Source organism: Mus musculus, chromosome 19 (assembly GCF_000001635.26).
Source record: "Mus musculus strain C57BL/6J chromosome 19, GRCm38.p6 C57BL/6J".
NCBI classification, from domain to species: Eukaryota; Metazoa; Chordata; class Mammalia; order Rodentia; family Muridae; genus Mus; species Mus musculus.
The window spans coordinates 43,811,597-43,837,364 of NC_000085.6; the positions used below are offsets into that span (position 1 = coordinate 43,811,597).

Below are 25,768 nucleotides of genomic sequence, written 5' to 3' on the forward strand. Positions count from 1 at the left end.
GACATAGCGTTGAGTAAATATGGCGCAAGAAGAGAAAGGACTCTGGCTTTGAATGAATCTATGTGGTAATAAGTTTGAGAGCCTCAGGCTGAGTTCATAAAGCTTGCATGAGCCTGAAGCACTGTCTTATATTCTGAAGCCTTACCATAGTCACTGAGTACCTAGTTACCAGGGACTAGACCTCAAGAGGAAGCCCGACGTACAGATGGGACACTGGTGACAAGAGCAGAACACTGGGCTTTGGTGCCGGCTCGCATTCATTTGGATGCTTCATCGAGACATAGACTCCATCGAATAGGGCCAAGACTGAGGTTCCAGTACCAGAAGGAGGTATAAGTTAGGGCTCTGTCACAGAAGAAGGTGGTAGAACGTTTCTGGAAATAAGTCCAAAGTTTAAAGAGAAATTGCAAGAGAGTTAAATTACCTGAGTCTCTGAAAGCTGATATACTGTCTTTATATACTCTGTCTAAGGTGTGGGATTGCTTGCAGGGCTAAGGTACAGTTGAGTCTGTGGTAGTGGTCAGGAGGTTCCAATTGTGGCAAAGTCATGGCTAATGACAAAGTCAAAAATCCTTTCTTCCCCTTAGTTTTATTTCCATAAGGGCAACTCTTTATTAAGTGATGTTTTATTTATTTGAATTTTTCATATAATAGAACTTGAGTATATTTTCCCCTCCCCCAACTCCTTCCAGATTCTCTCCCATCTCCCTTCCCACCCAGTTTCATGAAAAACCAAATCAAACCAAAGCAACTACACAAAACATGGAGTCCGATTTGTGTTGGCTATGTTACCAAATTTTCTTATTCCTCACTGTTTTCTGTGACCTTCTCTAGGCCAGCGTCTCTGTAGACCGGCTGGAGCAGTACCTGGGAAGCGATGATCTGGACTTGTCTGCCATTCGCCATGTCTGCCATTTTGGTAAACAAATTTGGAAGTTATTTCCACAAATTATTCACAGTGCTAGAAGCAGACTACTTATAGGCAGGGCTTAAGCACAGCAACCAATGAAAAGGAAGAGCTAGGAGATCCATTCTGAATTGATTTGTCTTGTATAATAAACAGTACAAACTATGTTCTCACTTAAAGATAAGTACTTAGCCAGATTTCTAAGCAAAACAGCTATTTGGAGATAAGCAGGGAGTCCTGCAAGGGACCCAGGAAACAGAACTCAGACTAGAGCCAAGTGTGGGGATGGGGAAGGTAACTTGGGATAACAGAACATGAGGGTTCTGAATTGTAAGGCATCCATTGCCAGAGCAGTGGCCCTGGAGTCCAAAACACGGAGGGCTCAAATAAGGATATAGAACTCACGTGGAAGATTAGGTAACAGAGGGCTGGGGGAAGGGTGGGGGTGGAGATGTGGGGGTATTGGGGCTGGGGTTGGGATGGCCAGGGCATCTAGAGGTCCAAAGAATTTGAGTTTCCAAGTTTAGGTTCATTGCCTCCTGCTAGTATAATAAGCTCAGCACCTAACAGAGGTGATTGCGGGGGCTGATAGATGAATCAGAGACACATGGGCTAAGGAAAGACGGACAGTCACTCCAGTACCGGCATGTCACTAAAAGAGAAGGCTTTTCCCCTCCTCTCAATAGATAAAGCTGTGCAGTTCTCAGAAGCCTCTTTTACTTGGGACCGGGACTTGGAAGCCACAATCCAAGAGTGAGTTCGATCCCCTTGCTTTCCAGCTCTTCCTCAGGATCCTACCCTGTTCTCAGAAGACTCTATTCAGTGGAACACCAGAAAAGACTGTATGTTGTACTCACCTGGATACTAGTTTAGGCTCTGCCCTGGAGGGGTGAGCCGAGAGTAAAGGTCCCTCGCCTTTCCCCATGACTCTGTCTTCTATCGGCTTTCGTACACGTGTCTTCAGTTAAAAAAAAAAAAAAATCCATGAAGACCTTTGTTCCTCCAGATACTAGGTGGAGAAAGTGCACGCACTTCGTGAACTTTAGAATCTGGCTTTTCTCCCCAGTCTAGGCAATGGGAACCATTGCTGTAGATGTCAGACGTGGGTGTGGCTGTACACACCTGCCGTCTCTGAAGCCAGGAGGCTCATGCAAAGGGATCCTTACTTTGAGTCCCGTCTGGGCTAAGCTACTGTAGACTACTCCTGTTCACTACTATAACCAACTCATTCTTGCGTGCTGTTGTATATAGAGAACCAGTTAAGCCCACCCCATTTTGGACTCCAGAACCACCATTCACTCCAGCTATGGGTGCCTTCCAATTCAGAAACTGTGTGTTGTTTCGTCCCAAGTAACGAACTCCATGACTTCCTACCCTCTCTCCTATTCCTGTAGCCTTCGAGTGCACTCTAGGGTCAGCACCAGGGTCAGTCAGAGCAAAAGGCACTGCTCTAGCCCTCCCAGCCAAAAGCTTTCCTTTGTAGAGAGGAAACCAGACACAGTTCCCACTTCACTGCTGCCGTCCAGAGCAGGTTGGGAAAGACTATGTGACAGCTTTCCGATGTTCCAAGTGCATTCTGAACTCAAATAGTTAAGCAGGCACAAAGAGTCCCTGGGATTCTAACTCAGTGTCCCCAGCCACACCTGTCCCCAGCCACAGAGGTCTGATCTTCAGGGTTAGGGTTAGGGAAGGGAATTTGCTTTCAGCAAGATCATAGAACAAATACATTTGAGAAGCATTAAATAACGAGTTTAGTGTAGAAGCAAAAATCCAACTTTGCTACTTTAAAAGCAAAACCTTGGTCCAAAGAAAGTGACCTGTCAGAACTGCCCGACCCCACAGTATCGGAGTCGAGACCTGAACCAAATCAGGTGTCGAGGCTCCTGAGAGGATGCCGTTCAAATGTTCAAATGAGAACTTTTCCCCTCTAGGGAAACATGTACAGTTGCAATTGCCCCTTGAGTAGGAACTTCTTTGATGAGTCTGATAAAAGGAACGCATCCTTCAGTGTCTTGGAACTTAGCAATAATAAAGATGCACTTGAGGGTCTCATACACTCACGGCGAAGTCTCTAGTCTTGATGGGAAAGTTATCTAAAATGAGATTTCATAAAGAGTCAGAGAAATGCCTTGAACGACTGCCCCCCACCCACCCACATCCTTCAAAAACATTTCTCTCTTTCAGTGTGAACCTGGACATAAAACCAGGCCAACTGGTGGCTGTGGTGGGCACTGTAGGCTCTGGGAAGTCCTCTTTGATATCAGCCATGCTGGGAGAAATGGAGAATGTCCATGGGCATATCACCATCAAGGTGAGTGGAAGTGTAATGGAGAAAACTCGCGACCCCAAACGCAGGCCTTAGTGCGGTTTCCTTATTTGGCTCTTAGAGACATCTGATTCGACTGTGAACTGTAGATGTTCTGCCTCACTCCAGTCTTATACAATCAGACTCTGGGGAAAGAACCTAAGGCTCTGAAGTTTTAATGAGCTGTCAAGGTGATTCGTACACGCATACCAGGTTATTTAAACCGTTGACTAGAGATGGCTTCCTTCACAGTATAGGCATTTCTGTTGTAGATGTGTGTGTGTCTGAAAACCTCACATCTACAAAATTATGCAATAAAAGTAAAAGGACCAGGGGCTGGAGAGATGGCTCGGCAGCTAAGAACACTGACTGCTCTTTCAGAGGTCCTGAGTTCAAATCCCAGCAACCACATGGTGGCTCACAACCATCTGTAATGGGATCTGATGCCTTCTTTTAGTGTGTCTGAAGAGAGCAATCATATACTCATATACATAAAATAAATAAATAAATCTTTTAAAAAAATCTTGAAACAACAACAACAAAAAAATCTTTACTTTGTAATCAGAGTCCCAATAATAAGCAACAATAAAATCAGTAATGACAGTAAAGTCAACACTGGCACATTTGCACCTAACGTCATAACTAGTCCTGAGTCTCTCATCCTCCCAGTGACTGTAACTGAACTCAAATCCTTGTAGAGACAAGACAAATGCTCTCCCTCTGAGCTATAGCCCAATTGTCTCTTTGCTTTAACACCTCCCCCCACCCCGTGTGTGTGTGTGTGTGTGTGTGTGTGTGTGTGTGTGTGTGTACTTGTGCCACAGTGTCCATGTCAAGGTCAGAAGCTAACCTCAGATGTCTCTGTTGCTGTTCATGATTTGTTTACCGGGTTAGCTGACCCACGAGCTTCCAGAACGGGTTCTACTCTCTCTGCTTCCCAGTTCCCCTTGGGGCACTGACGTCACTCGGACACATCCTACTGCGTCCAGCTTTGCATGGGTTTTTGGAACTAACCTTTTCTGCCAGCTCCCTTTTCTTGCATTTTGATTTAAAACACGTTTGTAGCCTGTCTCCTTCTGCAGCCCACGCTGGCCTTGAATTTGTGATGTCCTCTCTCAGCCTCCCGAGTAGCTTTCATTTCACGCTGTGGCACAGTGCCCAGTGCTCCTTCTCTGAGAGCTACATCTTTAAGCAGAATTCCTAAAACACAATGTTATGTTTGGTTTGTTTCTTTGTTTGAAAACAGAGGAAAGTGAATTCTCCAGAGTTAGATTTACAGGAAGTTATGAGCAATTTTCCATCATTAAACCAGCTACTATCTGGACCACAAAGATTGCTTTAGCCCCTCCTAAGGCTCTCTTTAATTATGAGGAAGTTTGCGCTGGGTTGCTTTATCTTAACCTGTTTGGGGAATCAAACATTTCTTCTTTCACAGTGTGCTGAGATCATGCCTTCTTTAGCAATCTCCAACGGGCCATGTGTGTTTTCTTAAAACACGTGCTGTAGCAGAGAGGAATACAGATTTGACTCTGTCTCCTGACTATTTTTAGGAGACTTTTTAATGGCTAACGTACAATTCAGTCATTCCTCAAAAGCAGTCATTTATCAGTCTCTATCCTTTTGCTGTGTTAATTTCAGCCTCTTTGGATTGTCTTCCCAGGGTCTCTTCTATGCCATTTGAAAGAATTAACATTCTATGAGCTCTAACCAAGTCATTGGATTTGACTAAACCCCTGTTCTCAGCAGCAGGCAGCAGGCACGTGCCTTCTGATTTTTCAGGATCAAGGCAAGAGAACGATAGGAGAAGACATGCAGGGAGGAGAATGTTTAATGGCAGGATGCTGCTCTTACTTTCCAGTCAGCAGATTGATAAATCCCAGACACTCAGGGAGCCTGGTTTACAGCTCTACAAACCTAGGCGTTGCTTATTCTCTCCAGCCTCCAGTCTGTAAGCGTGACTGTCAGATGCTCTGATCCTTCCCATTTAGGGCTCCATAGCCTACGTCCCTCAGCAGGCCTGGATTCAGAACGGGACCATCAAAGATAACATCCTGTTTGGGTCAGAATACGATGAAAAGAAGTACCAGCGAGTTATCGAAGCGTGCGCTCTCCTCCCAGACTTGGAAATGTTGCCTGGAGGAGACATGGCTGAGATCGGAGAGAAGGTACGTGGGGCGAGGAACCTTGAAGAAAAGCAGTGTCTTAGTCAGGGTTTCTATTCCTGCACAAACATCATGACCAAGTAACAAGCTGGGGAGGAAAGGGTTTGTTCAGCTTACACTTCCACACTGCTGTTCATCACCAAGGAAGTCAGGACTGGAACTCAAGCAGGTCAGGAAGCAGGAGCTGATGCAGAGGCCATGGAGGTATGTTCCTTGCTGGCTTGTTTCCCCTGGCTTGCTCAGCTTGCTTTCTTATAGAACCCAGGACTACCAGCCCAGGGATGGCACCACCTACAATGTAGCCTTGACTGACCTGGAGCTTGCTGATCCAGGCTGGCCTCAAACTCACAGAGATCCACCTGTGTCTGCTACCTGGGATATAAGGCCTGCACCACCGGGACTGACTTTCAATTTTTAAAACTTTGTACCTGGAAGCAAATACAAGAATCTTTAATAAACATTGATTTTAGTAACTATATATATTATATCCATTAGATAGATATACCATAATTTACTTAGAAATTTTTTAATTACTGCATTTTAAAATATTTTTTATCCTTTTCTCCCTTTTCAAAAAAATGAACAAAACAATCAATTTAAAAACTGAACATAAACAATTAACCAGTTATCTTTCTGTAAGGATAAGGCACTGGTCTAAGGGAGTCCCTTACAGCCCACCAAGGGACAAGGATCTTGAGTCACTAGGAGATAAGTGAAAATGTAGCTCTAGGTTGTCTTTTCCTTTAAGTCAGAACCCATTAATTGAACAACTACTTAGTGTTCCCTGCCTTTAAGTCAGCTCCACTTGCCCACAGGGCGGAAAGTGACAGAGTGTTCAAAAAACATACTGCATGCTAAAAAAGTTGGACAGGACTAATTATTTGGGCTAACATTATTTGACTAGAAGTTACTTTGTATAAAGAAACACACCATGTTTAAGCCTTATGCTTTATTGGGTAAATGTCTTCTTTTTGCTCCTCCTTAGCAGGCTTGTAAAGCAGGCCGAAGGAGTGTTGCTTAACAAAAATGACTTTGTTCCTCAGGGTATAAATCTCAGTGGCGGTCAGAAGCATCGAGTCAGCCTGGCCCGGGCCACCTATCAAGATGCAGACATCTATATTCTAGACGACCCCCTGTCGGCTGTGGACACTCACGTGGGAAAACACATTTTCAACAAGGTTGTGGGCCCCAATGGCCTGCTGAGCGGCAAGGTGAGAGGGACGGATGTGTGTGTGTGTGTGTGTGTGTGTGTGTGTGTGTGTGACACATGTGTCTGAACGGTACTGTCCTGAAGATTTCCTTACCTGTGTCCTTCCTGTCACACTAGTCTCAGTGAACGTCTGTCCCTTGAAGGCCCCCGTTATGAAACTCATGGCCCTAGCATGAAATTAGTTATAAGATGCTTTCTCTGTTGTTCTGATTCTGAGGGGAAAAGCTAGACCCGTGGTTATAACAAGAAATATATATCTTTGGCCCTCTGCTGATAATAACCTTTTCTTTAGCAATAGTCAGGGAGACTCCAACCATATGTGGCTTGTTCCCTTCAAGATTTCTTGGATGCTGCTAAGCAGAGGATGGCTGGGCTGATGAGGCAGCTTGCTGTGAGGCTCTTTGCCTCTGTCTTAGCTCAGTAGGTCTGCGGGAACTCCCTCTTGCTCCTGGTCTTAGCTTAGCCTCCCATCCCTGAGACCTAGATTTCATTTAGTCAGGAACTGACATCCACCCTGTGGCAAGTTTGTTAAAAAAAAAAAAAATATATATATATATATGTATATATATATATATATATATATATATATATATATATATATGAAACAAAGAAACAAAAGATGCTTTACTGGTACTCTGCCCAAACTGCAGTTGGAAATCTTAGAGGAATCCCCAGGTCTTACCAAGGAACTTGAGAAAGGGACATAGGGATGGAGGATCTCTGAGATATTTCAGCTAAAAAGACTCTAGATGCTGTGCACTGTGAGGCAGAGGGCTAGCGCAGTGGACCTAGGTTATCTCTCAGAAGCCCATTACAACCTCCTATGCTCTCCTCGGCTCCCTTGTTGGTTGACTCATCTTTCTGTGAGGTGAGTTCCTGTCTCAGTCATCAATATAGCAATTGACAAAGTATGTCAACTGTCAAATACCAGGAAGGCCTGGATAAAAATGGTGTCCCCTTTCCCACAGTATCCCTAACTTAAGATCTGGGAGGTTCTTTTTCATACAGTTGATTAGCTAGCTAGGTAGGTAAACGTCTCGTAAGTGAGAAAGAATAATTAACCAGTACTCTCTCTATCAGGATAGGCGCTGGTCTAAGGGATTCTCTCGGGTCAGTGTTGTCCTTCAGGAACATGGAGTAGGAGGATGCGAGCGGCTGGCTTTTGTTTTCACAGACTCGGATCTTGGTTACACATGGCATTCACTTCCTTCCCCAAGTGGATGAGATTGTCGTTCTGGGGAAAGGCACCATCTTAGAGAAGGGATCCTATAGTGACCTGATGGACAAGAAAGGAGTGTTCGCTAAGAACTGGAAGACATTCATGAAGCATTCGGGACCTGAAGGAGAGGCTACAGGTGTGTAAGCAGGGTTGGAACAGGGTGGAACTTGGGGTCTTAATGGGATGGTAAACCAGGATCTATATCCTGAGCTATTTAGTGTCCAGTGAATTACATTTGGAGCTGAACTGCCCAGAGATTCAAACTCCGTTCCTCTGTGTTCTGGGTCTCTGTAAAGGAACATAGAAATCAAAATTCTGTGTCTGCATCAAATAAGTGGGACTTTCTATTCTGCTGCCTCTGACATGCAATCAAAACAAACTTCAGCATGTACAACTGAATGTTTGAATGAGAGGCCCCTATTGGCCGGGGGGTGGGAGGGAGGGCAATGGTACAAAGCATCCACTTATAGGGATGACACACTCCTTTTTATTCAAGTCACACACCCTACCCAAACTGCTTCAAATTCATTAAATCCTGGACAGCTTCACAGGATGGTAAACTTTTGATAATCCTTAACAAAGGAATATTGATTAATACATTAAAAATTACTGTATGTTTGAACCATAGAAACAATTTTCACCACCACCATTGTGCTCCTACCACCATTGTGCTCCCACCACACCATTGTGCTCCCACCACCACCATTGTGCTCCCACCACCACCATTGTGCTCCCACCACCACCATTGTGCTCCCATCACCATTGTGCTACCACCACCATTGTGCTACCACCACCACCACTGCTCACTGATTAGCCATGGTTAGCATCTGAGCCTGTTTACTGTGACTCTTTCCAAGGATCTCCCATCAGTTGTGCTGAGTACAGCATCAGGTGGTGGTCACAAAGGAGTGGTCAGGATTAGGAGAGAGAGGGAGAGAGAGAGAGAGAGAGAGAGAGAGAGAGAGAGAGAGAGAGAGAGGAGAAGAAGAAGAAGAAGGAGGAGGAGGAGGAGGAGGAGAGGAAGAGGAAGAGGAAGAGGAAGAAGGAAGAAGAGGAAGAAGGAGGAGAAGGAGAAGGAGGAGGAGGAGAAGAAGAGGAAGAGGAAGAAGGAAGAAGGAAGAAGAAGAGGAAGAAGGAGGAGAAGGAGAAGGAGAAGGAGAAGGAGAAGGAGAAGGAGAAGGAGAAGGAGAAGGAGAAGAAGAAGAAGAAGAAGAAGAAGAAGAAGAAGAAGAAGAAGAAGAAGAAGAAGAAGAAGAAGAAGAAGAAGAAGAAGAAGAAGAGAGGGGAGAGGGGAGAAAGAGAGAGATCTGGAAAAGTATTCCAGAAATTAGGCCTTCTGCTAAATGTTGGGAGGTCATTTCTGAGTAATTATGTAAGCCCTGAGCATAACATGTTATTTCATTGGTTCTGGGACTTGGCATTTAATTGGAAAGAGGGGAGGGGAAAGTGAGATGTATTGATATTGACTGCGTATTAAATTCCTATAAGCTGCTAATAACAAAGTAACATAAACTAGATAGCCTAAACAAAGACAAGTCTATTGTCTATACTTCTAGAAGCTATATAGGCATTGTCAAGGTGACAGAAGAATTTGTTCCTTTTTAGAGTCCTAAAGAAGGAAACACATACACACACACACATGCTCATCATTTCCCCCTCCCCCATTCCCTTTCTTCCTTCTAGTCTCAGTTTCTTTCTTGTTGCGTGGGTGAGGGTTGGCCTTAAGGCTAGGTTTGTCAAGGCATACAAACCACTGCTTCACCTTAGGGCTGTCATGCTATGCTGGTCTTTGCCTTGTTTTGTGTTCGGCATCGCCGGATAGGTCTATCAGTTGCTTCCCTCCCTTAGAAGTTTGCATGGTACCTTCTGGTTCTCAGGCGATTATCCTGGTTAGGGCTTTCAGGGTAGCACTAAACCAATGTTATCTTCTGGAGGGGCTGCCGGGCTGCTCGTTTTCGTGTCTACCATAATGTTTATGGTATGATATATTATTGGTTTATGAAATATTCTAGCTGAGGAGAGAGAGGAGGAAATGGGGCACATTAAACTACTGCAAGATTCAGTCATTAAAAAAGACCTTTGAATTATAGATAGTGTAACCTGAACTCCCCTGATGAACAATATATGGGGGGGGGGGCTGGGAGGAACTTTTCTCTGTTTTCTCATACTGTTGTGAGTCCTGTGTTATCCCCTAACTCCTAGCACGTCTGTCTCCTTAGTCGATAACGACAGTGAGGAAGAGGATGGTGACTGTGGGCTGATCCCAACTGTGGAGGAAATTCCTGACGATGCAGCTTCCTTGACCATGAGAAGGGAGAACAGCCTTCGCCGAACACTGAGCCGCAGGTAGCGCGCGTGTTCAGTTGGCAACTCTTACCGCTTCCTCAACTCTGCTTGATCTTTCTTTCTCTATGTAGACTTTTCCCAAGAGAATAGATGTCATGGAGAGTCAGCTCTGCCTGTTTCCTTGGGTGGCTGAGGGAGGGCTAGGGCTGTGGCAGTTTAGCAGCCCTCCACTCTGAATGTTCAAGGTTGTAACACCTGCTTGTACGAAGATCTCTTCGACGTGTCTCCATGCTCAAGGGTGTTTTCCCTTCTCTACCTCAGCTCTAGGTCCGGCAGCAGGCGTGGGAAGTCCCTCAAAAGCTCCTTGAAAATTAAAAGTGTGAATGCCTTGAATAAGAAGGAGGAAGTAGTGAAAGGACAAAAACTAATTAAGAAGGAATTTGTGGAAACTGGGAAGGTAAACACACACACACACACACACACACACACACACACGACCTATCAAGCTATGTAACTGATGTGTGGAGAACAGGGACACTTCTCTGAAGTACAATTCTCGGAGCTGGAGCACACTAGCACCAGAGGCAGAGCATGCAACGCAACGTAAGGGGACTTAAAAGCACAGCTTCTAAGGTCTTAATAAATGCTGGCCTTTGCAACCCCCTTCTGTATGGTTTTCATCACAGTTAAATGCTAATTAATAATTGCTATTTACCTTGCAGGGCACTTAGCATCAACACACCCTGGCCAAGGGTAGAAATGGTGATCACAGGCTACTAAGTTTTGCTACCCACTTTTCCAGGAGACATCATTCCTTGACTTAGCCCAAACACCGAAAGCAACCTGGGGAGGGAATGATTTATTTTATCGTACACTTCCCAGTCATAGTCCATCGCTGAGGGAAGTCAAGGCAGGAACTCAAGCAGGCCAGGAATAAGAGACAGGAACTCAAGCAGAAGCTATGGACAAAGGTTGCTTAATAGCTTGTGGTTCGTGGCTTGCTCAGCCTGCTTTCTTATAGACCTAGGTAGTAGCACCGCCCACGGTGGCCTGAGACCTCCCATATCAACCATTGATCAGAAAAATACACCACAGGCTTATCTGCAAGTCCATCTGGGGAGGGGGACCTCTCTCCATTAAGCTTCCCTCTGTCTAACTTTTTGCCAAATAAAGATATTTGATAAATAATTATCCAGCACAAGCCCCCACCCCACCCCCATCCCAACGGTTAGTTTTCTTAATTCTCCACCCGAAGCCCTCAAGGGTAATGTTGAATGGGTTCTTTGCAGGTAAAGTTCTCCATCTACCTGAAATATCTGCAGGCGGTAGGATGGTGGTCCCTGCTCTTCATCGTCATCTTCTACGTATTGAACTATGTGGCTTTTATTGGCACTAACCTCTGGCTGAGTGCTTGGACCAGTGACTCTGAAAAACAGAATGGGACCGACAATTCACCTTCTCAGAGGGACATGAGAATCGGGGTCTTTGGAGCTCTGGGAATAGCACAAGGTATATCTAGTGGCTATGATAGACGTCTCTATGGGATTTGTCTGGACCTGTCCATTTCCTACAACTCAGGGAAGCATTTGCCATTGTGCCCCAGGCACAGGTCTTCAGGTGCATGGTATTAACAATGGTGATTCTGTTTCTAGGTATATTTTTGCTTAGTTCAAGTCTATGGAGTATATATGCTTGCAGAAATGCATCCAAAACTTTGCACAGGCAGCTGTTAACCAACATTCTCCGCGCACCCATGAGTTTTTTTGACACAACTCCCACAGGCCGGATTGTGAACAGATTTGCCGGGGTGAGTTTCTCAATACACTAGGGTTCTTGCTTAGATGCTGAGGGTCTTTCTAATTGTGGAATTGTGGAGAGAGAGAGAGAGAGAGAGGAGTCCTACGGATGGACACCTCAGGCTTTTCAGTAGTTTATTATCTAGTGAAGGATTTCTCCAAAGACTTACAGTATGGTTAAAAACAGCAATGGCATGTGCAGAGGCATTCTGGGTACAATGGAATGGTAGAGAAAGAGAGCAAGCTCAAACCAGATGGCAGATGGGGACAATCAGAAAAGCTGATATGAAATCATGGAGGTGAGAGAAACAGTGAGCATGGTAGTGGTGGGGGTGGGGGTGGGCAATAGAACAGGGGGAGGGGAGATGCCACAGAAAAGCATGCTCGCTGCTCAGGACGGCTAATGGAAGGGAGCGTACAGTGCCTGTTTCCTTGACTTGTCTCCATTCGCAAAACTTTTAATGCTTTGAGGACCAGTAAGTTAGGTCTGGATTTTGGGTTGGGTTATCTGTATGGAAAGGGGATCTCGAACACTGCTTCTATCTGCGCAGATCCCAGGGCTGGGGGCACTTGGGCATCCCTTTTCTACCATCAGTTGGGTTGGGTTGTTTTTTTTTTTTTCAATGAGCCTGGTACTATTAGATGTGAAGATGGCTTCCTTCATTGGTTCCTCTAAGTGCATCCAAAGTGGAAGCTTCAGGATTAGAGGCAGAAACCAGGCACTTCTGAATGACTGTGAAGTGTCGTCAGCACAGCTTTTAGTTCTCTGCTTGTGGAAGGGTAAAAGCGCTTTATAAGATGAATGAATAGGCCTGCACTGTGGGTGGATCGTAGCCTACAGTCAGGATCTGAGCACACGGCAATCGCTTAGGAAGTAGACAGGTAACTTCCCATTTCCCTCCTACCTATAAGGTAGAAATAGCAAAGCTGCCATTGGAGACCACTTAGAGGCTGCCTGCCCGTTAGTCAGTAAAGAGCACATACTCTTGGATGCAGATATTTCTCAGAAGGATTAGACAGTCTCTACAGTCTTTCTGGTGTCATTATATGTATGGTCTGTCTTCTGGGGTCTTCCTGTGAGCTAGTTAGACTACAATCAGATTTGCTGACTGGTCCTACTTGAGAAAGAAAACTCACAATCATATAGTAAATTATGTTGCAGGGGTGGTTCAGGGCGGTGAGCAAGTTTGATGTGGGGTCTTCTAGAAACAAAGATGGAGTCCTTAAAAAAAAGGAGAGAGTATACTTGGGAGGCAGAGGCAGGCAGATTTCTGAGTTCGAGGCCAGCCTGGTCTACAGAGTGAGTTCCAGTACAGCCAGGGCTACACAGAGAAACCCTGTCTCCGAAAACCAGAGAGAGAGAGAGAGAGAGAGAGAGAGAGAGAGAGAGAGAGAGAGAGAGAGAGAAAGAAAGAAGAAAAAAAGGTGGAGAATCTAAGATAGGTGAGGATCAAAGTAATCCTTGTAGAAGTGGTGGCTTAGTGAGGCTTTGGCTCATCTGCCAGCCCTCGACATGGCTAACTTATGTGCATGCTGACATAGCGTGGGACAGGTACATAGACTCAGAAGCACCCCACTACAGAACGCTCTTGTCCCTGGCTGAACTTGGGAAACTCCAGAAATCATCTGGACTTGCCTTAGTGTTCCCTCGCACGGTTGATGTATAGGATTAACAAAGTCCTCTAGGAAAGCCAGGGGAGGGCAACCCAAGATCTAAAATAGGCTTTCTAAGCGCGTTCCAAACCATCTACCCTTCCGTTAGTTTCCTCAGTTTATTTCACACAACACGAGACAACATGGCAGTTAAGCCATCTTCCGCTTCTGGGTTCCTTGGCTGGGACGCTGAGCAGTGGGAGATAGATTCAGCCCCCCTTTCCTTTCCCTCTAAAACTCCATGATATAAATGGAATATACGTAAAGGTGGGAGACAAAACTTTGTACACCAGAGTTTTAAAACAAGTGCGTATTGGATGTCTCTTGTGTGCCAGACTCTCTACTGGGTATTTAATAGGATGAGAACCCGTAAAATGAGGATTTCTCTGAAAGACTCTAGTAGTTTGCAGTGTAGGTCTAATGAAGGTGGAGAATGAGAGAGTGAGAAATCCACCAGATCTATTGGGAAAGCTGAGGATTATTACCGTAGGTCTCTGGAAGAATTTGGAAAAGTAAGGAGACCACAGAGATCTGATTAATTTTGGACGACTGGTATGATCTATTACAAATGGACGGCTTGAGATGAAATGGCAAAATCCCGAGGAACTGAGACAACCTGAGCATGCCAGCTGGAATCGGGAAGATGAGCAACATCTTACAAGCTCACTGGCTCATCGTCTCTCCTAATCTGTATCCCTAGGATATTTCTACGGTGGACGACACACTCCCCCAGACTTTGCGAAGCTGGCTGCTGTGTTTCTTCGGCATAGTTAGCACTCTCGTGATGATCTGCATGGCCACCCCCATCTTCATCATCATCATCATCCCTCTCAGCATTCTCTATGTATCTGTGCAGGTGGGCTTGGGAAAGACAGGCGGGGTCTCCCCCCTCCGCTTCCGAGAGCCCTGAGACGCGTCCCTTAGGTTTAACGTGGGCAGCTCCTCTCCAGCGTCTTCGATGTGCCCAGGAAAGCACGGGATCACTCAGAGCTCAGTTGTCAGTATGAGTCAGTGTGCGGGTCATAGCATGTGTCACCCTAAGCTGCCCCCAGAGAGCTTGGGTAGGGAACATGTTTGGATTCAAGACATTTCCTTGATGTCGTTTATTCTTTTATGTCATGTGTTGTTGTTGAAGATGAGGTTGTTAAGTGGCAAGTGGGTGTTTGTTTGTTTGTTTGTTTGTTTAACGTTCATTGGTGTTCTGTTTCCATGTATGTCTGTGTGAGGATGTCAGATCCCCTGGAAATGGAATTACAGACAGTTGTGAACTGACATGCGGGTGCTGAGAATTGAACCCAGGTCCTTTGGAAGAGCAGCCAGTGCTTTTAACCACTGAGCCATCTCTCCTATTTTGAGGGGTAGCCTTCAAAATATATAGCCTGGTGGCAGAGCGCTGAGAGGGAGAAGGAAGGGGACTGTCACTAACTGACTCTTGGTTTTTGAGTTCAGGTGTTTTATGTGGCTACATCCCGCCAGCTGAGACGGCTGGATTCTGTCACCAAATCTCCGATCTATTCTCACTTTAGTGAGACTGTCTCTGGTTTGCCTGTTATTCGGGCCTTTGAGCACCAGCAGAGATTTCTAGCAAACAGTGAGAAGCAGATTGACACCAACCAGAAATGCGTCTTTTCCTGGATTACCTCCAACCGGTGAGGCCTCCCTTAAGGATTTACCTAAATGAATGTTTCAGATTTCTGCATGTCTGACAGTCTGACATTTGGCATGGGAGAGCAGGCATAGCCAGTGGTATAAAATGCATCCTGGATGGACACGGATGGACACATACACACACACACACACACACACACACACACACACACACACATACACACACACACACGACCTATCAAGCTATGTAAATAGAAAGAAGAAAGTACGGACTTTGGAGTTACAGACTGGTTCTTCATCCCAGGCCCATATTGAGCAAGCTAGGTGAATTGCCATGCCCTCGATAAGGAGATAGCATTGTCTTTCTTTTTCAGTGTGTCTCACAGTGATGGTAAAAGTCACATGACATATGTGAGTATTTGAAAACTCAAGTACCGTTCAATTGCTGGGTAAATTGAACGTCTTGTGTTTGGTTCCCTGAGCTGGGAGATGAGACGTTTCCTAGGCACGATGCTCAAAGGTGATGAAGATGCAGAGGCCCCAGGGAGGGGAGTCAGGAAGTTTAGTAAGATGCAAATGACAAGAAGGGAGAAGGTCACCTGCGCAGACTGGGAATCAGGAGACCGTGACAAGCAGTTAGGGATGCCTTTGAAAGAGAAAGATCCAGGGAACAGAAATTCTTCAGTGGCTTGAGTTGTTAAGGGCAGGCCAGTGGTGATCATATTATTTGGAACATGGAGAGGTCAGAGGTTCCAGTTAGACTTAACTCACACGTGGCCCTTGAATCAGGTCTCATCCAAAAGGGCTAAAAATAGTTTAGATGAATTTGTATGTTAGGTTTTGAGCATTTGCCCTATGTAATTTTTATGACTTGGGACTTGGGGAAGTATTTCATTGTAGGATTCCTTTAGCTTAGGAGACTCTTCTAGAACCTTTAAAATGTTACTTATTTCCTTCAAAAATCAATGTAATGGACTATTAAAGATTCAAGTATTTCTAAACCAAAATGAGGTCGCTCCTAAGAGCACAGCGTACCAACTGAAGCCTCTAAGAGTGTTTTATGAGCCCCCAGGTTCCTGGTGCAGACGAGAGAGTAGAGACCTATGACCCCTCTCTTTCTGCTTCCGTCACTGCGCAGGTGGCTTGCCATTCGCCTGGAGCTGGTTGGAAACCTGATTGTCTTCTGCTCGGCCTTGCTTCTGGTTATTTATAAGAATTCCTTAACCGGGGACACTGTGGGCTTTGTTCTGTCCAACGCCCTCAACGTGAGTCTGAGGACTGAAAGTCTGGCTAAGTCAATCAATCTGACTCTAGGTCTGATGTGTATGCAGTGAGGAGCGCATGGCTTTTATTCTTTTCTGACCCAGAAGGACGAGGAAGACGGGTTCAAACCCTGGCTCCTAGTCTTCACCTGAGAGCACTCTGCTTACCTTGTTTAAGTAGGCACAGTACCATCTGCCAGAGCAGGCACGGATCCTACTGTCCTAGCGGCTGGAAAAGACAATGTTTCTATGTCAATGGTTTCTTGATCATTTTGCTTCCTTCACTGGTTCCAGTCCTCAGAGATTATACATTTACTCTCTGGAATATCAGATTAATGAGAAAAATCCTTTGGTCAAACAACTCCTGAGTTTGCTTTTCTTATATCACAGAACAAGTTAAAAACAAAATTATTATGAGGACTCTGACAGAAGCATATAACAAATGTCACTACGGCACTGCAGGACACTTGGGGGCTAAAGGCTGACATTTTACATCCCAGCGTGTGAGACTGTGGCTTAGCACCACCTTAGCTACTTTGGACATTACGCCATCTCACTATGCAGCTCTTCCAAGTACCTTATATTTCATGTGCTTATACTGCACTGTTGACATTAGAAATTAGTGAGGCTCAGCAGGCAGGGGATGATGCACGTCTTTAGTCCCGGCACTCAGGAGGCAGAGGCAGGTGGGTGTCTGTGGGTTTGAGGCCAGCCTGGTCTACAGAGTGAGTTCCAGGACAGCCAGGGCTACACAGAGAAACTCTGTCTCAGAAAACAAAAACAAAAATAAAAACAAACACAAAAGAGATTAATGAAGCTCAAGGAGGCTTATGAGAGGGCACCCCAGAGTCACTTGGTTTTTTTTGCCATTTTATTTATCCCTCAAGACAGTCAAGGCAGAGTAGGACACCGTTAGATTGAACCAAGATTAAATATTCAAGTGTCAGCAATTATACATGGTTCATCCTACACAAAGTTGCCACTCTTAGTCTTCATGGCCTGGTCTGGGGTGTGTGGCTGTCTCTCTCTCTCTCAGCTCTCCTTCACTCCACAAAACTCCTGTGATATGTGCAAGCTCTCAATGCCTTCTTGAAAAAGCTCATGTCTGAGTAATCCTAGTACTGCAGACTGGCCTGCACCATGTGGTTAAACACATCCGTGTGGTGGCTGGGAGACATCTAGACCCAGGGAGGACAAGGGACCATATGGAGACCCAACCTTGATGACTAAGAGAGAGACAGCAGCTTGCTTGAAAGTCTGCTTGTTCCCCGATTCTTTTCTCATGGTATCCCCCATTTGTAGAGTACCATCTACAATTCTACAAATACACTAGGTTTGCAGGCAGGAGACCTGAACTCTCGTACCAGTTCACCAAGAGCCAACCTCTTTCACCCAAGCTTTACCCCTGAACGATTCAGAGTTCATATTGCCCTTCATGTGAGCACCACACAGTTGAGTATTCAATTGTTACCCAGCCAATCAGTGTACTGGTCTTATTTCTATGCTAAGAAAATAAGAATTAAAAAAGAATTACCCTTTTTATATCACCACAGCCCTTGAATATAAATTAACTGCTCAGTTAACCTTGTGGTATAACTAACTAACTGAGGTGGTTTCTGAACCTGAATATGTATATGTGTGTGTGTGTTGTATGGTATTATGTGTGTGTATGGTGTGTGTATATGTGTGTGTTGTGTGTAGTATGTGTGTGTATATGCGTGTGGTATGTGTGTGTGTATGTTGTGTGTGGTATGTGTATATGTGTGTGTTGTGGTGTATGCTTGATATAATTTTTTTTCTTCTATAGATCACACAAACCCTGAACTGGCTAGTGAGGATGACGTCAGAAGTAGAGACCAACATCGTGGCTGTTGAGCGAATAAATGAATACATAAATGTGGATAATGAGGTGAGAGTTATCGAAACTCGGGCGGAGGTCCCCAACACGCTCTCAAGAGGGCATCTTTACCTTTTTTTTGGTTTTTCGAGACAGGGTTTCTCTGTATAGCCCTGGCTGTCCTGGAACTCACTTTGTAGACCAGGCTGGCTTAGAACTCAGAAATCTGCCTGCCTCTGCCTCCCGAGTGCTGGGATTAAAGGCGAGGGCCACCACCGCCCAGCTGCATCTTTAGCTTTAAAGAACAACTTTCAAGTCTCACATGCTCTAACCCAAAGGACTTAATTTCTTCAAATGTAAGAGGAGGAAACAGTTTTCCTAAATGGTGGTGCCGTTCTAGAAACCCATAGAGCAACCTTGTAGGGTATCTTATTGAATAAAGTCAGAAAAGCCCAGTCCACTCAGGTAGAGGTCCCCGCTACCCTTCTGTCAAATGCTATGAGTCCCACGGCAGCTGTTGGCTGGACTGCTTACCACGTCCAGCGTTTCTCATCCTTTCCCCTTGCCAGGCGCCGTGGGTGACCGACAAGAAGCCTCCGGCAGATTGGCCCAAAAAAGGTGAGATCCAGTTCAACAACTATCAAGTGCGGTATCGGCCGGAGCTGGATCTGGTCCTGAAAGGGATTACTTGTAACATCAAGAGCACCGAGAAGGTGGGTGAGAAAGACGGCTCTGCTTGGGAGGACTCAGGGAATAGCCGGGCACAGAAGGAGGGTCCCAGGCCTTCGCCGTTTGGGTGCAGGGAGAGAATGGGGATTCTTCCTGTACTCTGGGAACGCAGAAGGGACCCACCCGGAGGGCTGGATCCTGCCTCCCTGCCAGCCCACTGGGGCTCATTTCCTGTGCGGGCTTAAGGTGTGAAGTCTCAGACCTGGACGCAGAACTGCTGAGCCTAAGCAGGAGAGAGTCTAGTGTTCTGGTCTTTGAAGTTGAGTACACTCTTACAGGTCTAATGGAGCAAAGCTATCCATCAATTAATCAACCTGGGCAAGGGGGCTGAGGACCAGGGGTGACCCAAGGCTCATCTGGTGACAAGTCTTTCCTTCCCGCTACTAAAAGTCAAAACAAACAACCCAGTTCTCCCTTTGGCAGCTCAGATACTCAAATCAGAGCATCATGGGCAGATTAGCATGGCCCCCGAGCAAGGAAGGGGACACACAGATCCATGAAGTGCTCCGCAGTTTAGAGCTGGAGAGTTAGCCATCCCCAAGGAAGCACACGGCAGATGTCCGTCCCTGAAAACGTACATACACGCGGCGTTACACAGACCACGCAGCTCACGCTTAGGGATGTACGTCTGTGTATTCATGTGAATATGTGCATTACATATATGCGTGTAGCAACAGTTAATGAGAAAAGAGACAATGGATTTGAGAGATAATAAAGAAGGGTGTGTGTGGGAGGCTTGGAGGGGAGAAAGGACGGGGAGAAATGTAATTATACTCTCAGAAGACAAGAGAGGTAATACAAAATAAATTATTACATTTTTATTTATTTTGTGGGTGTGCACATGCATGTGTGAAGGACACAGAACAACTTGTTCCACCGTGTGGGTTCCAAGGGTTGAACTCGGGTCATTTGGCTTAGCAGCGAATGCCATCACCTACGGAGCCATCCCAAAGTTCCTTTCTGTCTACTTAAAAAAAAAAAAAGATATTTATTTTATGTGTGTGAGTACCCTGTCACTGTCTTCAGACACACCAGAATGGGACATCAGATCCTATTACAGATGGTTGTGAACCACCATGTGGTTGCTGGGAATTGAACTCAGGACCTTTGGAAGAGCAATCAGTGCTCTTAACCACTGAGCCATCTCTCCAGCCCTCTGTCTACTTTTTAAATGAAATCTTTTTTAAAAAGGGAATAAGCTATGACTGTCAAGATTGGCGGTGACAACAATGGAGAAGAGGGTTTGTCTATTTCCAGCGGTCACGGTCTTCAGCACACAACTCAGGCGGAGTATGGGAGAGCCATTTTTTTTCTTGACATCTGGGCATTTTTTCCCTCTCACCAAAACTAAAAGCCATTTGATATATTTGGTATGGGGTTCTTTTTATCACGTGCGATTGTGAATACATAGGCTAAATTTTTTTTCCTCCGAGAATTGCATGTTGAAGTCGATGTAAATGAACTATATTCACAGGTCGGTGTGGTGGGCAGGACCGGAGCTGGAAAATCATCCCTCACAAACTGCCTCTTCAGAATCTTAGAGTCTGCAGGTGGCCAGATCATCATTGATGGGATTGATATTGCCTCCATTGGACTGCACGACCTTCGAGGGAGACTGACCATCATTCCCCAGGTTAGTTAACGAGGATTTACTTGGGCACACGCAGTGGGGAAACACTGACATGCATTCAATTACAAAAACAACTCTGGCAGTTGTATTGCTTAGTTTTCTTGTCATTGTACCTGTCAAGAAACAACTTACAGGAGGAAGGGTTAATTCGGCTCACTGAGAAGGGGCACAGTTCTTGGTGGTAAGGCATAGCAGTAGGCATGTGGGACGGCTGGTCCTACTGTGTCTGCACTCTCCAAGTGTCAAATATAGACACTCTCTCCCAAAAGTTGACTATCAAGATTCATCTTCATACCACGATTCCAGACGAATTCCCCGAGATTCTGTTTCTCGACTAAAAAGTTCTGTATTTTGCATGTGACCGGTGGCTGCTAGAAGCTACCAGTAGGTGGCAGCAACGCGCCAGCACTCGGATAGAGCAGATGATTAGTTGGCGTTTCTGTTAGCCCATCAGGGTTTGCTGAGACCTTTGTAATTAGCAGTAGCAATTTTGCCGCCGAAGCTTGAAGTCATTAAGCTTTATACTCCTCATTTGATGCGGCTAAAAGATAGAGGAGGGAATTTGCTGCGGGTTTTTGCCAGCAAGCGGAACATTCATCGTATCAGCAAGAAAGACCTCCCTTTGGCTTGCTCTATGGACCCCACCGAGTTAAGAATTGCCACAGAGACCTCTCCACTCACAGGAGGCGGAGAACCATCGCTCCCTCTGCACTGTGGCCTGGTGCCTGTGGAGGGTTTAATGTTGCTTAGTACAATGTGACATTAGATGCCCTCTCTGTCACTCTCCCCTCTATTCCACTGAGACAAGGTCTCTCGAGGAACCTGTAGCTCGCCGTTTTGGGATTTGCTGCTGCTGCTGCTGCTGTTGCTGTTGTTTTAAGATGTTTTATTTTATGTGCTATGAGTGTTTTGCCTGTGTGTATCTAAGAGCATTTGGACCTGGCTCTCACAGAAGCCTGGCATTAAGATCATGTGTTAAGGAGTGTTGTAAGCTGCCGTGTGGGTGCTAGGAACTGAATCTGGATCCTCTGCAAGAATACTAAGTAGCAAGTGCTTTTAACCACAAGCCCCTCAGGAGGATTTTTGTCTTTGGCCTTTTAAAGGTTTTGTTTTGACTAGCTCAGTGGTGGGTATCTCCGGACAGCCTCTAGTCTCTGCTTCTCTCTCCCTCTCAGCGTGAGCACATAGGCTCCACTTTCTGCGGGATGCTGGGTACTCAAACTCGGGCTTGTGCGTGAGAATATCTTGTCAGGCCCCGGGTTTTCTTAGTTTAGTGCATTGTTCTCTGTGGCCTCTTCAAAACATAAGAGTTTCTCAGATGACTACACAATCTCTTTCTATGTCTCTTGGTCTCCCTTGTCCTAAGCCAGGAGGCTTTGTTTCAGGAAATGATGGTCTTTTCATCTGGATGTCTACAAGTGGGTCCCAGAACGGAACGAAGCAGGTGCAAACCAAGGACCACCGCACCCCCACCCCCCACCCCGTTTAGTGTTCCGGTTGCAGGTACTCGGGGCCTTCAGAGGCTTCCAAAAGCTCAATCGTGAGCCAGCTTCCTGCCTAGAGTTCATGCCAGACCACTCCTACCCACGTTCTCCTGGCCACAAAGAATGACTGAGCCCTTTGCTGACATAAGCCCTGATGGCTTCCCATTCTCCAACTTGCAGGACCCCATTTTGTTCTCTGGGAATCTGAGGATGAATCTCGACCCTTTCAACAAATACTCGGATGAGGAGATCTGGAGGGCCCTGGAATTGGCTCATCTCAAATCCTTTGTGGCTGGCCTGCAACTTGGGTTGCTCCATGAAGTGACAGAGGGCGGTGACAACCTGAGGTAAGCTACTTCTTCCACGGGCTGTGTGGGGGTGTGAGGGAGTTGTTTCTTATGTTCTGGTCTTAGATACCATCTGGCATTGTGGGATTTATAACTGTGTAGATCAAATTCCTAATGTGTAAAAATGCGATAAAAGCAGATGTTAAGCCGGGTGTGGTGGTGCACGCCTTTAATCCCAGCACTTGGGAGGCAGAGGCAGGAGGATTTCTGAGTTCGAGGCCAGCCTGGTCTACAAAGTGAGTTCCAGGACAGCCAGAGCTATACAGAGACACCCTGTCTCGGAAAAAAAAAAAAAAAAAAGCAGATGTTAAAAATGCACAGGAACACATGTTGTTATGAAATGTGCCCTTTCTGTGACATTATATGACATGAACTTACAAGTGCCATTTTAGTGGAAAAATCACAGAAACCAGAGTCTCAAGGCTCAGCAGCAACAGCTGGATCCCTGGTCCAATCTGGTATATTTGTTATGAAACACAGACTGGATGGACATGGGGACATGAAGATCCCCTCGGGCTATAAAAGGCATCTCAGTTTGAGAACCTCCAATCTAAAGGGACACAGATAAGATTTACTGCCAGCAAAGCTCTTGGGCATTGCAGAAACACCTTAAATTGATAACAGTGACTCTCTGAGTTTATAGTTTTTACCTTAATATATATATATATCCTGACACTTGGCTTGTGGTCTTCACTGTGCATTTGTTGACGCAAGGTTCTGGCCTTCTCCCCATGAGAGTTTGGGGCTCTCCTTCACATACTGAAGCTGAGCCATTAGGCAAAGCCTGTGGCTCGTGGGCAGTTCTTGCTTTTGACCCAGGTACCTCCACAGTGGAAGGCCAGGCATAGACCACCAGCAGCTAAAGCATCAGTAGATCAAACAAATGGCCTGGAAGCTCTGGATAAACGTAGGAGCTTCATATGAACACGGAAGCTCAGCCCGTGTGCCTTCTAGTCTGAACCTACATCTTAGCAAGGTTCCCAGGTGGCTTGTGCGCTGTTACCTGAGAAGCCTGCTTAAAGCCCTGGTCCCCAACTAGACTGAGGGACTCAGCCAGAGAACTTAAGTTCCACTGTCCAGACTGTCCCTCAAAACCAACTGGACCCAGGACCACGGTGACTTCACCCAGGGGACACTTGCATGGCTTGGTGGCAAATGTCATCTGTCTTGCTTTCCTTTGCAACAGATACAGGGGGCAGCAAGGCTTAAATAGCTGTTTAGCCCTATATAAAAGACCACTCAAATATGCAGTCAGTAAATATGTATTAATACCTACTATGTGCCAGGCACTGGAGACACAGAGGCAAACCTCACAGACCCAACCCTGGATTTCCAAGCACATAAAACATATTGGGAGAGGCAGGCTTATGGGATAAATGGCCACACTGTTAATACTGCAGGGGCGACATGGGGGACATTATGTCAGGATGTGACAGTGACATTCCCTGTCTTGCCCGTGCAAAGAGATACTTCACTCTCTTACTAGGGCTTTTACTTTAGACCTGCGTTTCAGACTTGGTTTAGGGAATTAGAACTTGCATATATCAGAGGAGGAACAAATCAGATTAAAACACCTTTGATAAGTGACAGGGGTGAGCACCAGAGAGCAGAAGAAAGCCCAGGTGGCACTGTGATCATAAAGTACAGTTGACCCGGGCAGAACTTTGGTCCCGGCTAAGTTGTGATTCTGCAGGGTGCCTGATCTTACACTACAGACAAACATTGGGAGTTCATTTTGTTTGGCTTCCTATCTCTGGCAGAAATGTTCTTACAGAGGAGTTACAGGACGTTAGTCTAACTACCCGTTTATTACAATCCCTAATGACCGCAGCAGGCAAGAGTAATCAGCAAATTCCCAAATTTTTCCTTCACATCATTTCCCAGAGCTCCTTTATGTAAGCAAGAGGTCCAGCTTTCATTATAGACTTTTACCAAATTAAAGCTATTTGCATTTTACAAGTATATTTGAATTCCACATACATTGCATCTCACACCAAGACACCAGGCTCATTAGATAGCGTCGTCTCTAATCAAGGCAGAAAGTCTTAAACAAATAATTAGCCTGAGACTAGAATTGCACATTAAAATAATGAATGCATTTGCTAAGGCCACAAAGAAATGGCACTGGGGCATCCTTAGGAAGTGCCACCCTATGTCAGCGGTGTCAGGGCAGACACTGCCGGCGTATGCTCCTGTTATTGGCAACTGCCGCTATCATTTGCCAAATGCAAAAAAAGCACTGTTTCTGGGGCAATGTCTTCCAAACTTGCTTGAACATGAAAGTATCTGGAGTGCCTATTAGAAATGTACATCTCTAGGCTGTTCCCAAATCTGTATTAAAGGAGATCCAGAAACAAACTTTTTAAATCAAGTATTCCCGGTAAGTCTTCTTACTGAGGACGTTTAGAAAACATTGCCTATAACGGTGGCCATGGGGAGATTTTGAAGTCGTTTTGGAAATCTAGATTGGATCGAATCATGAAACTGACCCCAAGCTACAGCCTTCACCCTAGTCTTTGGAACTTATATGAGGCTTCTTCTGTTGATTGCAGCATAGGGCAGAGGCAGCTCCTATGCCTGGGTAGGGCCGTGCTTCGAAAATCCAAAATCCTGGTCCTGGACGAAGCCACAGCCGCAGTGGATCTAGAGACGGATAGCCTCATTCAGACGACCATCCGGAACGAGTTCTCCCAGTGCACGGTCATCACTATCGCACACAGGCTGCACACCATCATGGACAGTGACAAGTGAGTGTGTGAGCGCCATGGACAGCGACTAGTGAGGGGGCAGAACCTAACCCAGAGCAACAGTCACAGCTTCAGCTAGAAGCCCAAAGGCACGCCACAGCAGGAGGCTTAACGATGTTATTTGGAACTCTGAGGCCTCACAGTTTTAATACATTTAGCCAACATTGTACATCAAGCTAATAAAAGCTAATGGGGCCAAGGATAAAATAAGAAACTGTACTGGGACTATGGGAAGCTTAGTCAGTCTTACACAGATGACAGATGTGGACATGGGCCTTCCCAGCTACCACAGCCTCAACCTTTCCTACAATAGGGCAACTGTTTGGAGAGGAAGGAGCCCCGTCTTAATCCGAGCATCCTTAAACAACAAGTACTTTGTAGCAAACACATGTATCCTACTGCTCTGGCCCCTTGTTGAGTGTTAGACATAGAGCCCTACTAGCCCATTGACCAGTGCTCACTGCTGTGGTTCACTGACTGTTGTCACCTGATCGTTAGACACAGGGCCACCGCTGTTGGCTCCTGCTCACTGCTGAGGTTCATTCATTGTTGGTGACTTACTGACTACAGCTTAGTCCTGGTTGTC

The 25,768-nt window shown here is 45.7% G+C and overlaps 1 protein-coding gene across 2 annotated transcripts in view; it reads left to right on the forward strand.

Moving 5' to 3' along the window:
- Abcc2 (ATP-binding cassette, sub-family C (CFTR/MRP), member 2) overlaps nt 1-25,768 on the forward strand; it is a 56,025-nt gene that overhangs the window by 29,289 nt on the left and 968 nt on the right. For both annotated transcript variants that reach the window (NM_013806.2, XM_006526625.4), the window contains exons 14-31: nt 835-919; nt 1,594-1,660; nt 3,092-3,218; nt 5,201-5,377; nt 6,418-6,585; nt 7,759-7,939; nt 10,023-10,149; nt 10,411-10,546; nt 11,379-11,598; nt 11,742-11,896; nt 14,239-14,394; nt 14,988-15,187; nt 16,285-16,411; nt 18,216-18,317; nt 18,815-18,958; nt 20,449-20,607; nt 22,269-22,435; nt 24,988-25,182. In NM_013806.2, the coding sequence (NP_038834.2) occupies nt 835-919; nt 1,594-1,660; nt 3,092-3,218; nt 5,201-5,377; nt 6,418-6,585; nt 7,759-7,939; nt 10,023-10,149; nt 10,411-10,546; nt 11,379-11,598; nt 11,742-11,896; nt 14,239-14,394; nt 14,988-15,187; nt 16,285-16,411; nt 18,216-18,317; nt 18,815-18,958; nt 20,449-20,607; nt 22,269-22,435; nt 24,988-25,182 (2,693 nt within the window). The remainder of the gene's footprint in view (nt 1-834; nt 920-1,593; nt 1,661-3,091; nt 3,219-5,200; nt 5,378-6,417; nt 6,586-7,758; nt 7,940-10,022; nt 10,150-10,410; nt 10,547-11,378; nt 11,599-11,741; nt 11,897-14,238; nt 14,395-14,987; nt 15,188-16,284; nt 16,412-18,215; nt 18,318-18,814; nt 18,959-20,448; nt 20,608-22,268; nt 22,436-24,987; nt 25,183-25,768) is intronic.